We start from the raw sequence: 16,783 nt of genomic DNA, 5'->3' as shown, positions 1-16,783 counted from the left end.
TTAGCTGTTAAAGGTAATTTTATATGTAACTGGCCTTGTTAGATTCATACCTGCTTATAAAATACATGGATATTTTAATGACTGTAATGGTGTTAAGTGGATTTCTAGTTGAATGTGTTCTATAACTTGGATGAACCCTTTCTGTGTTTCAGAGGTGAATCTCTAGATAACCTGGATTCCCCGAGAGCCAGTTCTTGGCGACAGTCCCCTTGGCTCAACCAGCCTTCAGGAGTCTATGCCACTTCCTCTGTCCAAGACTTCAGTCGCCCCCCACCTCAGCTGCTGTCCACTTCGAACCGTGCCTACATGCGGAACCCCTCCTCCGGCGTACCCCCTCCCTCAGCGGGTTCCGGGAAGACCACCACCCCGTCCCCCATACTGCGCAGCCATTCCCCTGCGGTGCCGCAGCCCGGCTGCCAGCCACGCAACAGGTGAGGCCCTTTGGGTTTCCCCTCTTCTTCCCTTCATCTCAAGGGGTAGTTTTTCATTAAAAATTTCCCAAAATCTTGTCCAAGCTTTCCAATGAAAAAAGAAAAACAAGCCTTTTTGAGTGTGTCAGATTCAGTGTTCCTTTCCCAAATCAGTTCCTTGCTATCTTTCCATGCCAACCCAAGGGCATTTATGGATGTCTTGTGAAGCCATTGGAGGCCTTTAAAATGTTTACTTCACTGCCACTGGCTCGTTTGCTTGGGCCTGTGGTCAGTGTCTTAGATGCAGACGGACCTGAACGGTTCTCACTGTGGAATCATAAAAATATACAGTAGCTCAAGAATGCATGACAAATTGATGAGTAAAAGCAGTATTATAAAATGTTTGACTGTTTTGATGAGACTGTAATATAAAATCATTTTATAGGAACTGAGTATGAAAGGAAAGCATTATAACCCAGACCCATCGTCTGTGGAACTTTGAACAAGCTGGCTTTAAAAATCCTTAAGTTAGATATGGCATTTTGGGTTTTTGATTTCCAAGACCATTGCTTGTCTCTTATCTGGTTTTCCAACATCTTACTCAGACTGCATCAACTGAATTCTGCAGGTCATATGCTGCGGGAACTGTGTGAGAGTTATAATGGTGGGTCTTGACACTTGCCTTTTGGTATGGGTTAAAGCTCGGATTATCAGCCTGTGTTGGGGTGTTATATCTGTGTAGCTTCTCCACAGATCACTGATGCTTCACAAAGCCACATACAGCAGTGTTTCTGTTGAGACCTGAAGGGAGTGCTACAGGCCTATGCTACTTTTCATCACTGTTGAAGTACTGAAAAGTAGAAACACAATGATTAATATTGGGATTTTTTTTTTAAGCTATCAGCTAAAGGATTTCATTCGGAGAAGATATTTTTATCTAGCTAAAAATGTTGCTTGTGCCAGGATTTATAAAATGTGTATCAGGGAGCTTAAATTAAGAGAAGAAGAGATGAGGATTTTTGGTAAATTTGGAGGGAAGATAGGGACTGCAGAGTCGGGGAGAAGCCAGAGGAGAGAGTACCTGTTTCCTTACTGAGAACCCTGCCCTCGGAAAGCAGAAAGGAGACGGGGCTGTGGACTTCTCTGCCCTGAAAAGGTCTCTATCTAGAGCACGTGGTGCTCTAACGTGAGGCACTCAACAGCTGTGCCCTTTCCAATGTCACTGAAGTGCTGTGCCAGTCCAGTGGGATGCAAAGATAAGAAGTAGCCTTCACCTTTCGGCCTGGGAGAAGAGATAAGCCTTGTAAATAAAGCAAAGTAGAAACTTGCCTTACCTATCTAAATGGTAGCTGTCAGGCAGTTTTCATGTCATTCTCCACAGAGGCAGCCCTGTAAACCAGAGGTACAGTCAGGAAAGCACTGATACTTCTGTTTACCTAGAATATCGGGTGAATGGGAAAGAGGTTGAGAAAATAAGGTTGAGGCGGTTGGTTGAGTAGACTTGCAACACCTCTCCGAAGCGGGGCTGCTCTTTCGGTGTTCGATGAGCAGAAGACGTGATTAGAGCTGTGCCTGGGAGGGTTTACCTGGCAAGATGATGTCGGCTGCGTTAGAGGAGGGGGGGCTGTTGCCGAGTACAGATGTGGTCTGAGGGCGATCGCATCGCGAAGTGCAGAATGGACTGATTACATGGAAATCCTTCATGTATGTGACTAGGTGTCAAGGGTTCCAGAGCCGTTGTGGAGATCCATCAAGGTACAGTATAATCAAGGCATACTTTGGTTGACTGGTGAAAGTTTTCCTGCCACAGGTTTATAAAATAAAGAGTTTCGTAAACTATGATTCACGTTAATACCAGAGTGTGATTTTTAGATAAGAGCTTTGAGCTACTCGGATGAAAGCCACCCTTCCATTCTCGTTCTACGTCTAGGTCGGTCAGTGGGAAGCGCGTGTGCTCCTATTGTCATAACATTCTGGGCAAAGGAGCCGCCATGATCATCGAGTCCCTGGGTCTTTGTTATCATTTGCATTGTTTTAAGGTGAGACTGAGCCAGACAGCCTACAGGCCCGCATTGCTTTGCTTGGAGAGAGCATGGCTTCTCGCAGCGCTGGGTGTGGACCTGCCACTAACAAGCTAGGCGCTGCCTCTGTCGGCCTGTGCTGCACTTTGAATCGCAAATGGCCTGCTACTGCTACTAGGTTCTCAAACCTTGAACCTGGCTTCAAAACTTAAAGCCGGAAGCACTATGCACTTCCTATTTCCAATCTAAGATTCTCTAAGTAAAATTTACAGTGCGTAAATGCTTTCTCTGACATGTTGCCACGGTTATTAACAGCATGGGGACATGAATTATAACAGTGTCCAAAGCCTAGCTTTGAATAGGGAGAGTATGAAAGGAAAAATAACGTATGTTTACCGTTGCACAGCCTGCTTGCACCTAAGGGGCTCTTGCACATAAGAGAGAAGTAGGGCTCTGTGACTCCCTTAGTTTGCAGCATGTCTTTAGAGACACATCTGTTTGATTCTTGAACTTGTGTTGGGCCAGAGAGAGAAATTCCGGTAGTTGATCCTGGAGTCCTTTAGAGCTCAGCTTGTTTAAGCTTGTCTATCTCTGGCTTGGGTTGTTCCTAGGCATAGCAGAATGAGTCAAAATGATTAGTGTTTGAGCGCATGGAACCAAAATACCCAGCCTTGAAGGGAAAGCACCATGAGTGAACCTCACCGAATTGGTGCTGGGGGAATGCCTGGGGTGACCCACCCCAGGGCAGAGAGCCAGACACCCAGTCTTGGTGCCCTTCACCCGTTCCTTCCTGTGGTGCTTTATCCTCTCCATTCCGCTGGGAGAAAGGAAGATGCAATTTCTTTAAACCGATCAACGAATCATTTCTATTCTTTTGGTATATTTAGAATGATATCTTGGCTCTTAAAATTGGCTTTATGAATTCTTTAATGTCTCATCTGGCAGGTTTCCTTTTCATCTAATTATCTTTGGGCCTTTTTTTTTTTTTTTTTCCTTTGCTGAGATGTATCTAAGAGCTTAGAAGCTGCATTTTGCTTAATTTTTTTTTTTTTCTGGGAGTGCCCCAAGCTTTCTTGAGCTAAGTGTGGACGTTTCCTGTTTTTGCTGTTTTTTGTTTGTCTCCCAGTGTGTGGCCTGTGATCGTGACCTCGGAGTCTCTTCCTCAGGAGCCGAAGTCAGAATCCGAAACAACCAACTGTATTGCAACGACTGCTATCTCAGACTCAAATGTAAGAGAGCAAATCAGGGAGAAAATTTCTTGTCTTTTACGGAGACCACGGGTTCCCATGCCTTTCCCTGAACCTACCACCAGCTCCCCTTCAAGCTCCCTGCCCCAGAGCTCCAGACTTCAGGAACCTCAGAGTATCCCCTTCAAAGAGGGTCCGGTGAGCGGGTCAGTGGGTCAGTGCTCAGGATTCCAGCCGCACAAGGGTGGGTGTAGGACCAAAGAACCAGAGAGGGATGCGTGCCAGGAGTCAGGACGGTGTGCTGTGCAGTCTGCTGAGTCTGGAGAAACTTCTGGTGACTCAAGCATAAAAACCAACCAAGACCAACAGTCAAAATGAATCTTCTGTATAGACTCTCATCAGTTTCTTGGCTAAGAAACTCTCATCATTTTAGCTGATTTCTATTATTTACTAATGGGGTCTGATTATGTGATTTAGAGTATGACCAACTTTAAAAACTGTGGTTTAAAAAGGTAATAAAGAATAGTCAGTGTATGCTTTGTTACTCTATAATCATATGCTATCAAATTATACAATAATTTAAGCATTAATTCTGATGACATAGTGTTTCAGTGTCATTTTTGGAAAAATTGAGTTTTTCGAAAACTTCACATGCTATTCTGTGTCGAAGCATGTTTTTGCCTGTAAGTGTGTTATAAACATAGGGTAGCGTAAGTAGATTGCATATCGTTTATAGCTACATAAAGACAACCATTCCTCCTTTTTATATTTTGAGCCTTGATGCTGGTAACATGTGTTTCTTCCTTATTGTGAAAGGGTGTTTGTTACAAGTGGTATCAGCCAAACCATATGCTTTTGAGCTCTGAGGTATTTATATGGCCTTTATGTGAAGAGTGCTTTGGAAATGGCTTCAGCCCAGTCAACTCTCTCTTATCTGTCACCGTGTTTTGAGCCTTCTCACCCCGTTGGTCCAGACCCTTCCTGGATGCCAGCACTGAGGTTGGAGAGTGTCAAGGCTGGGCATGGAATGGGGAGGGAGTGTGTGTATGTGTGTGAGCTTTTCTCTCTTTAGTCAAAATTCCAAAGCCAAATATAATTGATTTTTGGAATCATCATGGAAAAATTGCCCATGCCTTTTCTCTCCTCCAGTACAAATAATAGAGAGTTGAGTGTAACTTGTTTCTATATCAGCAGTTAATTTTTACTCCATTTTTTTGCAAAGAAAGACTTGTAGAACCCAGAGGTGTGATTTGCCCAGCTTTATCCTAAGTGAGTAACAGGGTAACTCTTTCTACCTCGTGGGGTCATTCTCTGAACGATTCCTGCTATGTATCCCAGGTGGCGATATTCGAGTGTTTCTGAATCTAAGCACTTTTCTTTCTTCTCTCCTTGCCTGATCAGCTGGACGGCCAACCGCCATGTGATGTAAGCCTCCACACGAAAGCACTGTTGCAGATAGAAGAAGAGGTGGTTGCTGCTGATATAGATCTATAAATATACGTTGTATGTCCTTTTGCTCTCTTTTTTAAAAAGAATAATACTTTTTCTGGCCTCTTTAGATTACATCAGAGCATTATAGTCTTGGTAGAACCTGTATTTTTGTTGTTTATTTATAAGAAGGTAATTATGTGTGGGGAAAAGTGCAGTATTTCCTTTTTGAATTCAGCATTATAAAAGCACAGGGGAAAAATAAGAACTTCAAAATATTTTTTTGATGCTGATAATGATCTAGTTTGACTTTCTAATGGTGTTTTGAGGAGGGTTATTTTATTGTTTGTTTTTTTTTAAGTTTTGGAAACATTATTTGAAATAGTTAATATAAATATGTAATTGCATTTGCTCTGTTTATTATAATGTATTCTAAATTAATGCAGAACAATACGGAAAATGTCACTAAAATCCACCCCCAAATTTGCTTTCTGTATCCTTCCTTTCATTTACGTAATATTATTAAATTTTTTTTTAGCTTATATGACATTTTATTTGCTTGATGAGGGGAGCTCTATTTTCTTCACCAGAATTGTCACTAAGCAATTCCCAGTAGAAATTGCTTCTTTTCATTCATGGAAAATCATCACGGTTTGTATGCCAGAAGTTTTCTCCAGAAACTAGTGAGCCTTTCTGTTCAACTGCATTTGTAAATAAACTTGCTGATGCATTTAAAGAGTGGTTCTTTTTCTTCTGTGTGTGCCTGTGTTTGTCTACCTTCCAAGCCTTTTAATTATGTTTCGGTGTGTGGCTTTTCTTGATACTATGTTTTATTTAGCATATTTACTGAGGAATAAATTGACATACAATAAAATGCACATATTTAAACTGTACAGTGACAGGTTTTGATATGTGTATATACCTATGAAACTATAACTGCAATCGTGATATCGTTTTTCCTGAAAAATTTTAACAAGAAACTTTATTTTTGATGGAAAGTTGTTTTTGAATGCAATACGTTTTTATGGTGAGAGGTGAAGTGAATGGTGAATTGTTGGATGATTTGCATAGAATCTTTACATATTCTTTTACTTCCTCAGTGATAAGTTTAGAAAATCTATAGGATAAAAAAATATCTATAATGTTTTAGAAATCTGGAGTGAGAGTGCAAGAACGCAAGACTTTAGCATGTTTTGAGCAAAAATACAAGCTTGCTTGAATCCTTTATAATAAGGAAACTGGAGTGGTTAATTCTAGGATATGAGAACTGTACTGGGATAGGTTAGAAATATATAAGAAGCTGTAATGTGGGAGAACATAAAAAATTTAGTTTCAGTTTTTATTTTTGTTTAGTATTCTTTATTTCTGATTATTAGAGTAATGTGTGTTTTTTGATGAAAATTTATCAAGTACCTAAAGCGTAAGGAATATAATTCTCAACGCCAAACTTCAAAGACAAGAGCTCTGTGTTTAAACTCAATCCATACACAGTTATTTATCCTGTGTTCCTAGTTAACATTGGCTTGTGAATTTTTCCATGTTCTTAAAACCATTTCTGTATATTTTTATTAATGGTTGCATAATGCTCCATTGTTTGGTGCTGTTAATACTTACCTGATAGTTCCTCTACTGCGTGCATCTCAGTTGTTTCTAATATTTAACACGTTTTTTAAACAAATAGATTTTATTCTCTTTAAAGTGATATAACAGTTACTTTTATTTTTTCCCCATTATTTTTATTTTTTATTGGAGTAAAATTGCTTTACAATGTTGTGTTAGTTTCCGCTGTACAATGAAGTGAGTCAGCTATATGTATACCTGTATACCCTCCCTCTTGGACCTCCCTCCCCCCTCCCCCCCATCTAGGTCACCACAGAGCACCGAGCTGAGCTCCCTGTGATATATATAACATGGTTATATATACTATATGTATGCATATATTTCTAGTATAAAGTCTGTGATGGACTCTCCGTGATCATATCTATTTCTTTATATTATTTTCATAGACATGAGATTATTGGCTCAGAGGTTATGCATCTTAAGGCTGTCACGATGCATATTGCCACAGTGGTTTCCAGAAAGATGCTACTAACTTAGACTCCCACTAGCACCACACAGGAATTTCCGTTGCCTTGTTCTCTGACATATAGTAGCCCTCAGTATGCAGTAGCTGGATAAATTAATAAATAAACTACTGCTTCAATTTCTGTCTTGTTAATTCTGCTTGTTCCTACCTCTAGTACAAGCTTTATTTCTTACCTCACAGTTTTAGTTTTCTCATCCAACATCTTTACTGATCAGTACTCCTTTTCATCTAAATCCTGTGTCTTTTCATCTTAACCTTGTATACTGTTTTTCTTCTTCTCTGTACATTCTTATGACGTTTTTCCTCATCTCTCATATTATCTTTTTAAGTGATAATACTTTTGTTAGTACAAGTTGTTAGGACAGCTTTCAGAGATTTTCTTCTGAGACACCGGTGTTATAGCACCTTTGTATATGCCCATGAGAATCTGTAACTTCATTTAGGAACAAGGAAAGATTCAGTCATTCAGCATTCTTTATTCAAGCGGTATGCGCCAGGCATAGTTTTAGGCACTGTAGATAGTGCAATGAAGAAATACAAAGTCTTGTCTCTGTCTGGGCTTAGATTTCCAGTTGGGGGAGACAGTGATAAACTCAATAAAATGTAACATGCATGTGGAGATAAGGGTGTTGAAGCACAAATGAGCAGGGCAAGGAGGCTCCATGAGTGTTGGAAGTGAAAGTTCCGTGGTGCCTTTTTATATGGGTTGTAGAGACATCCTCTCTGATATTTGAGCCAAAGCCTGAAGGATTGAGGGAGCAGACCTTACAGATATCTGAGGGGAATGCATTCCGGATACAGAGAATAGCAAGTTCAAGTGTCCTGAGGCAGGAGAATATTCGGTGTGCTCAGGAAGCGACCATGTGGTTAGGACGGATCCAGTGAGAGTGATGTGAGCAAGGAGGTGTGGGCAGGAAGACGCAGGTCTGCTGAGCAGGACAGAGACATTGGAGGGTTGAGCTGAGGAGTGAAATGAACTGACTTATGTTTTAAAATGACTGAAGACCACCACATAAACAATAGGTTGCAGAAGAGTAAAGGTAAAAGCAGGGAGGCGAGTTCGGAATCTATTGAAATTCTCCAGGCGAAAGATGTCCTCTTCAGCAGGGCGGGAGCAGGGGAGGTGATGAGGAAGGAGGTGACAGATTACACAGTGTGCATATGTGTCTCGAAGATGAAGTGACAGAATTTGGTGATGGGTTGGATGTAGCCTAAGAGGAAGGGAAGAGTCCAAGTCTCAAGTGTTGTCTTAAGGAGCTGAACATGGAACCACCACTTTCTAAAATGGATAAGGTGGTAGGTGGAGCCCAGTTGGGGTTGGTGGGGCAGGGAGATCAGGGTTTGGATTTTAAACATGGTGAGGTCTGAACAGTATTAGATAAACTAAATGACAGTGTCGAGTGGGCAGCTGGCCGTACAAATCTGGAGTTCAAGGCAGAAGTCCAGGCTGGGGACGTAAGTGTAGGGTCATCAGTATATGGATGGAATTTAAGCTGAGAATCAAGAGGACATCACCTGGATTCTGACTGTAATTAGAGCAAAGAATATCGCAGAAGGGCCAATTCCTGGGGTCCTCCAGCATTGGAGATCAGAGATGCAGAGGCAGGAGAAGAACCCACCCACTGGGGTTCTGGAAATCAAGTCAACAGCATATTTCAAGGCGGAAGGGACCTGCTGTGTCAAAGGCTACCCAGTGATGCAGTAAGATGAGAACCCAGTCGATGACTGGAGATCATGTACATTTTGGTGTTGGTGGATTGACCACCTCAGATGTTCAGTTGGGGGGTCTTTCACGTACACAGCACCCAGCCCAATTTCCAGTGCCTAGCAACCTCTGAATGTCCTGATGTGTTGTCTATTTACCCAGCGAGATGAACTGAGGGAGAGCTTGGAAAGCCATCTCCAGGCCGCGTTCTGTCCGTACCACCCGCCCCGCGCCCATGATATATTAGGAATCAGAGCTGCACTTCCCAGTGTGCTGTGAGTGAGTTCCCTTGACACGTGTGCTGCTTCCCCTTCACCACTTGCCCTGTAGTTTTGGGGGACTCTCGGAATGTCCTGGAAACAGAGGTACTGGGGTTAGAGTGCACTGGCTGCTTCCAGAGGCAGAGACAGCCAGCTGGGTTCTGTTCTGCCGTGTTCTGAGACACAAACTTTGCGTCTCTCGGCTGAGGCCCCGGACTTGGTCGCTCTGCCTTACTTCAAGCTACAGACAAGCTTTGGTCCTTAAATTATGATTCACAGTTGAGTTTCATGGTAGTTGATTGAAATTCTGTACCCTCCCACCCCCGGAATCTAGCATTGCCAGTGGTAGATCTCAGTGTTAAGGCTTTTCATCACTTTCAATGTCTCCATGTATGCTTTGTGGGAAGCAGGGAGAGGCCAAGTCAGAAATTGCCATCTAGGTGCCATATATTTTTTTAATTAATTAATTTTTGGCTGCATTGGGTCTTCATTGCTGCGCACAGGCTTTCTCTAGTTAGGGTGAGCGGGGGCTACTCTTCTTTGTGGTGTACGTGCTTCTCATTATGGTGGCTTCTCGTTGCGGAGCACGGGCTCTAGGCGCACCGGCTTCAGTGGTTGTGGCACGCCGGCTCAGTAGTTGTGGCTCGCGGGCTCTGGAGCGCAGGTTCAGTAGCTGTGGCGCATGGGCTTAGTTGCTCCGCAGCACATGGGATCTTCCTGGACCAGGGCTCGAACCCGTGTCCCCTGCATTGGCAGGCAGATTCTTAACCACTGTGCCACCAGGGAAGTCCTAGATGCCATATTAAGACATAAGAAAGTTCTACGTTTTAAAATTTCGTAAATATTCTTTAAAGTTACCCTTTATAATCTTGACTTAAAGAGGCAGTATGTACACGTGTATTCTCTAGTCTTTCATTTGTTTTGTTTACACATGAGAATTATCTGTGTGTGTATGGGGAGGAATAATCAGAGTGCTGGGTCCATTGGGAATCTTTACAAGAGGCAGGGATCAAAAAATATCACCGTCATTTCTGCTGGCACACTTCCTGCTTCCTCCTACTTGAATTGAGCTTAGCAATTGAGTAGCCAAGAGAAGAGCTCTCTGTCCTCTGTGTTTGTGGGAGAACGACATGGGGGGAGAAGATGGCACATGGCCTGTGGACAGGCAGCTTCATAAGACAAGGCCAAGGAAGGATTGAGGGGCCAGGCCATTTGTGAGTGGCTAATTCTAACATCCAGTCTGTCCCAAAGAGGTAGTGGGGAGGAGTGAGTGAGTGAGAGGAGTAGAAGGAAGGGATGATTTCTTCAATATTTTTGGGAAATCAAAAGTTTTTATTTTATGGGTAGGCATGACTGGTAGAGGAGGGAAGAGGATGCTTTTATCCCCTGTAGTCATTAAAACCCGGAGCCTCTGCAGTGCTAGATTCAGAAAGGAAAGTAGCATGAAAATTAAATTTGTTCTATTCAAGAATGTAATCTAGGCATTTTATTCAATACTTAATTTTCATTTCTATCACGGTGTGAGAAGTAGCAAAAAAAAAAAAAAAAAAAGAAAGAAAGAAACTAGCTGGGTTCCAAGGAATAGGCCTGGAATAAAAACTACTGCCTGATTGTTAGTTGAGAGACATCTCTAATAGTGTATATGCCAGGGCTGGGAGTTTACTCATTTTATTTACTGCTCTAACATCAACCCTGGCAATCTGGAAGAGGTGTTAAGGTATGCTAATGCAAGTCCCAGTTTATACCAGTAAAAATGGCATAAAAAGAATTTGAACTGTTTGTAGTGAGGTGGATGGACCTAGAGTCTGTCATACAGAGTGAAGTAAGTCAGAAAGAGAAAAACAAATACCGTCTGCTAACACGTATATATGGAATCTAAAAAAAAAAAGCGGTTCTAATGAACCTAGGAGCAGGACAGGAATAAAGATGCAGATGTAGAGAATGGGCTTGAGGACACGGGGAGGGGGAAAGGTAAGCTGGGACGAAGCGAGAGAGAGGCATGGGCATATATACACTACCAAATGTAAAATAGACAGCTAGTGGGAAGCAGCCGCGTAACACAGGGAGATCAGCTTGGTGATTTGTGACCACCTAGAGGGGTGGGATAGGGAGGGTGGGAGGGAGATGCAAGAGGGAGGAGATATGGGGATATATGTATACATATAGCTGAATCACTTCGTTATACAGCAGAAACTAATGCAATATTGTGAAGCAATTATACTCCAATAAAGACGTTAAAAAATGGCATTTAAAAACCCTAGTATGTGTTTAAAATCCCTGTGTACAGGACAGGAAAAAAGCAATTTTCAGATTAATGTCATAAAACATGGAGGGAATATTTGATGAATACAAAGCAATCCTTATTCTCATGGAGGGGAAAGGCACATACCCAAAGGATTCTAGTGCCTGGTAGAAAAGACCAGGGCTATGAGAGAAATCCAGTGTGTGAGAATCCATGAGACATTTACATTTACATTTACTCAGTTGTGAAGCAACTTCACAGCCAAGTTGATATTTGAACTACATCTTTAAGAGCAGACGTAATCTTAGCAGATAGAGCATGCAGAAGGAACAAAATACCATTTCTGAGTTGGGATCAAATTCCCAGAGGTGCCTCCCTTACGTTGTATTCGATCAAAAGCATACACACTTGGGCCTCTTTCGCAGAGGAATGAGGAGATCCCTAGATACACTATGTGGGATCATGTCTCCATGGAGTGGTGAAGATCTGACGTAGGGTGGTGAGACTGCAAAAAGGAATAAGTCAATGGATGAGAGATCATGACTCAAAGACATGACACGACCTAAAGAGAAGCAAAAGAATAACTGTAGGACCCCAAGCCTGGGTAGTGTAGAGACTGATATTGTTGAAAAAGGAAATGAGTTCTGTTTTGGACATGCCACAGGGTTGACATACATGGAGAAGAAGTAGGTGAAGGTATCTGGAAATAGGGGTTTGGGTTTAACTAGAAAGAAATGACATCCGTTAAAGTTGGTTCGTTTGCAAGCTCAAATTGACTTAGATATAAGTTTATTTCCTCACCTGAGAGAAAGTCGAGAAGGCCGGTTCATCCAGCAGTTTAATAATGTCATCAAAGACCCATATCATTCATCTCAGGCTGTTTGGCCATCACAACGGTGGCTGCTCCTAAGGCTGCTAATTACCACGGTTGCAAGATGGCAGACAGGCTCCATGCTTCTTTTTTCATATTCACTGGAAGAGATGCTGAGCCCTCATTGCTCTTCAGCGTATAAGGGACCTTTCCCAGAAGCCATTAGCCAAACTTCTGTCTTCTCATAGGCCAGCCTTGGGTTATTTGCCCAGTTTTGAACCAGGGGTCCCTCTTAAGTGAGAATCACCTGGTGATGCTATTGCTGACTGATGGGAGTTTGGTGGATTAAATGTGGGGGGTTAACCACAACATTTACCATAGTTAGCCTTTATGAATTCTCTTAAAAATTGCGTACTTGGGTCGATATGATGTGAGACCCTGTCTTTCAAAATTAGAACCTTGTAAGTCCGCGATTTTCTTAAGGAACAATATAGAGAGCACAGGGGAGAGGACAAGAATATTTCCTCTGTCGTACCCACCGAGGATCATGTGAGAGAGTACTTGAGAAAATTTGTTCTGTTCAAGCAATCATGAAGAGATCATGGTGGTGATGAGGTGAAAAATCGGTAACCTGGATAATTTGTAAATACTTGTGAATACTTTATGAATATAAAGTGTGAAAAATAGTCTCATACTTTTTCAGTTTTTTCCTGTAAAAATTCATGAAAGGGAATGGTGGGTTCAATGCTCGTCTTCTTATGATTAAATTTTAAACTTAAGATTGTGGGTTTTAGGTACTGTAATCCCATGAGATCGTTTAATACATTTAGGTGACCCAGTAATTCTCTTGATGACGATTCTGTGTGAAGCTCTTTAATGCTCAGTAATTCTCTTGATGACGATTCTGTGTGAAGCTCTTTAATGCTTACACTGTAAAGATCCTCAAAGCTCGTCATGGAGAGTATTTTTCAACACCAGTTTTATAACACAATCCTGTGAAAGATTATCAAAACTCCTTGCTGTTAAAATTAGATTGGGAAAAATAGGATTTATTGAAAATTCCATAGGAGAGACCTATTAGAATCAGGAAAAGGATGGAGCAGTGCTTTCTAGGTTACATCCAGGCTTTTAACTTACATATTTTTGTGTGCTACTTGCTGTTACTTAAATTTTTTTTTGTATTTTTGATAGCTAAACTGCTTTATTAAATCTGTAATGAATTCAGTGTCACAGACCTGCATGGGAAGCATTGGTCTGCCTGTTGCCATTTCAGGCTAAATAGAGAGTTCTTACATTTGTCAGAAGCTCATTTGCCCTTTCAACCTGTTCTACGGCAGCAGGAAAACATCCATCACAGGTGGCCAAGAGAGCTCCTGGGTCAAGCTTGCAAGTCCTCTGTGTTCTTAAATCCATTTCTACCTCCAAATCAAGCTTGCAAGTCCTCTGTGTTCTTAAATCCATTTCTACCTCCAAATCAGACTGGCTTCCTGGGAGCCCTTAGTCGTAAAATACTGACTTTGTGTCAGCTTCAAGTTCGGATGTATAATGAGGTTTAGGATATCCATGTTGGCTTCTTTCTGAATACATTTAAGTTCTAGGGTCAGGAATATAGCTCACAGCTGAAGAGGAGGCCAATGGAAGTGCAGAGAGAAGCCAAGAAAGAGCCTCTCCCATGACCTGAGTTTACATTAACAAGTCTTTATTGAGTATTCATTGTGTGCCAGGTGTATTAGGGACACGGTACAAGTGTGGTATTTTCATATTATAAAATAACTATGAATTCAGCTATGAAAATTAACATTTTTATAATTAAAATTATTTACAAACAATTTTATAGTCAAAATTAATATATACTTAGAGCCCCATTCCACCTGAAGGCGAGAAAACTCAAATCTAATCTTGCCCATTTCTTCTCTCCAGCTTTTTCAGATTTAAGTCCAATCAAATCAGGATATTCCCTAACCCCTCTTCTGCCCCACAGTTGTTATCTGACCTTGGCTTGATTTACATGGTGACAGAGTCATGGCCCCGTGGTGGGCCTGTGGAAGCACCTTGTTCTATGCACCTAGTTGCTATCCCAGTGATCACTGCAGCACCTAGCATCCTGTCTGGTCTTTCTACTTGGTTAACCCTCACGATGGCATCCACTTGGGTGTCAACTTTCCCATCTGATCCATGGCTTGAGGGACCATGCAGCACAGGTCATCCACTGTTCAGCTTCAGCCCTCACCCCTTCATCTCAGGCAGGTCATCTCTTTGGGTCAACAGGTCTGCTCTGTCAGCCAAAGGTCCTCTTTTCCCCTAGATCCTGAATCAAATCTGCAAAGTCCCTCTTTCACATAAGGAAACATACAGCTTCCAGGGATTAGGATGGGAACATTATTTGGCATACCACAGTCACTTTGATATTTACCAACTAAAACCAGGAGTTAGTATTCTCCCCTTTTGCCACTATTTAAAAAGATCATTAGGATGATTCTGACTAAAAATGTTAAAGTTTTTTCTCAAATAATATTTATAAATGTGTGCTCATCACTAAAAGTGTAATAAAATGACATTTGTCGTCTCAGTGGGCTTAATTTTCAGTGGGATAGTGGTGGTTCCAGTGACCTGTGCGTTGCCCGTTTTGCCTCATTTCTTTGGGAGCAGTCTCTACAACGATGGGCAAGATGATCCATTGTGCTGTATGAAGAACATATTAGAAAATGTATTTGTATGTGTTTTTATATTTGAAAAGAAACATTTTAAGCATTTCTGGTATTTCGTAGAAGGGTTGACACAGACACGCTTGTCGTTATGGCTGTGTTAGTCACGTGTAGTGCAGAACGCATAGTGTAGTATGTAGATGTCCTGAGGGCTGAATGGGCACCCCACCCTGCAATGGTTTCTTCATTTGGCATGTTGTGATATATTACAATTTATTTATGTCATCACTTTGCAAGCAAGATTTTTAGAAACATGAGGAACACGAAGAAGAACATCTACAATTTTTCCAGTGATGCTTAAAGTCAAGTAAGATTTAATCTCTCCTTGACATACTACATACAGTAATAAATGTTTACAAGCATCTTTTGAGCTTACATAATAGCAGATGCACATAACGGCAAATCCCCTTGCTCTTCTTACTGAGGTTAAAATGGCTGAAATAAAATACTGGAAATAACATGGAAACTGACACAAGTATATTCCTTTGTCAGCAAATATTGCTGGAAGAGGTACAGAAAACATCACTGAAGTAGAGAAGAAACAAGAATGAGAACAAATAATTCAGTGTGAGACGTTTGCTCCATAATACAGGTGTCTCCATCGTATCTCAGCTTATGGTATTTGCTAAATTGTTTCAATGATGAAATACAAAAAGAACTATTTATGAGCCATTAAAATGTTTTAGGAGACTGATACTCAACAGTAAGTTACTTCTTTATTAAAAACAAGGGACTTCCCTGGTGGCACAGTGGTTAAGAATCCGCCTGCCAATGCAGGAGACACGGGTTCGAGCCCTGGTGCAGGAAGATCCCACGTGCCGTGGAGCAACGAATCCCGTGTGCCACAACTACTGAGCCTGCGCTCTAGAGCCCACGAGCCACAACTACTGAAGCCCGAGTGCCTAGAGCCGGTGCACCGCAACAAAGAGTAGTCCCTACTCGCCGCAACTAGAGAAAGCCCACATGCAGTAACGAAGACACAATGCAGCCAAAAATAAATAAATAAAAATAAATAAATTTTAAAAATGTATGGTAAAACTGGGTACATTTACTCATTGATGGAATGACTGTTTTGGAATAAAGAGATTCCAGAATATAGTTCCAGAGTCTCTATAATGTTACTATATTATTTTTAACTGCATAATTTATTGCAAGTTTTAGTCTCAAATTGTAGTCAGAAATTAGCAAATGTGGTTCATTTTATAAACAGGATTTTTTTTCAGCTTTATTGAGGTATAGTTGACGCATAAAATTGCCAGATATTTAAAGTATACAACGGGCTGATTTGATACACATGTACATTGTGAAAGGATTTCCCCCATGGAGCCAATTAACACCTCCATCACCTCACACAGTTATCCTTTTTATTTGGTGAGAACATTTAAGTTCTACTCTCTTAGCAAATCTCAACTATACAGTACAGTGTTATCAACTATAGTCACTATATTATACATTAGATCCTCAGGCCTTACTCATCTTATAATTGAAAATTTATACCCTTTTACCAACATCTCCCTATTTCCTCCACCCACAGCCCTGTGCAACCACTTTTCTACTCTTTAAAAACAAGATCTTGCTCCAGTGTCTCGTCTGCAGTCGGTTGTGTGGAGGGAAGCATCTTGGTCCGTAGGCGCGAGAAAGAGAACAGCATCTATTGTCTGTGTTTGACTCCGTAGTTTGGTCCTAGGCCTCCCGGAGCTTTCCCGGGGCGGTCGGCAGAAAACGCCGCGACCGCCCCGCCCCTCCCCTCCGTCCCCGGGACCGGAGGGACCCAGCCCGCGTCACGCCGCATCACGCCCCCGGAATCAGACGGTGCCCCATAGATGGCCAGCTTTCCCCCGATGGTCAACAAGTAAGAGATCGTGAGATCGTGTACTACAGGTGAACTCTTAGCTCCTGCAGCTCCTTTTGACAAGAAATGTGGTCGT

At 41.8% G+C, this 16,783-nt stretch overlaps 1 protein-coding gene across 10 annotated transcripts in view; it reads left to right on the top strand.

Annotated features, from left to right (window-relative positions):
- Nucleotides 1-5,782, top strand: part of LMO7 (LIM domain 7) — a 199,415-nt gene extending 193,633 nt beyond the window's left edge. For 6 of the 10 annotated variants that reach the window (XM_089899436.1, XM_089899438.1, XM_022577016.3 and 3 more), the window contains 4 exons: nucleotides 153-431; nucleotides 2,341-2,449; nucleotides 3,558-3,660; nucleotides 5,020-5,782. In XM_089899436.1, the coding sequence (XP_089755562.1) occupies nucleotides 153-431; nucleotides 2,341-2,449; nucleotides 3,558-3,660; nucleotides 5,020-5,042 (514 nt within the window). In that variant the 3' untranslated portion in view covers nucleotides 5,043-5,782. Of the gene's footprint in view, nucleotides 1-152; nucleotides 432-2,340; nucleotides 2,450-3,557; nucleotides 4,835-5,019 lie in introns of those variants that run through there. The other 4 variants (XM_089899435.1, XM_030762625.2, XM_089899432.1 and 1 more) reach the window with 2 other exon arrangements.
- Nucleotides 5,783-16,783: the final 11,001 nt, after the last annotated feature.

Source organism: Delphinapterus leucas, chromosome 18 (genome assembly GCF_059928025.1).
Source record: "Delphinapterus leucas isolate spDelLeu-1000000601 "Yukka" chromosome 18, BTC_Dleu_Yukka2, whole genome shotgun sequence".
In the NCBI taxonomy this organism is placed as follows: domain Eukaryota; kingdom Metazoa; phylum Chordata; class Mammalia; order Artiodactyla; family Monodontidae; genus Delphinapterus; species Delphinapterus leucas.
The sequence above is the reverse complement of the archived record's forward strand: the minus strand, read 5'-3'. Positions and strand labels throughout refer to the sequence as shown.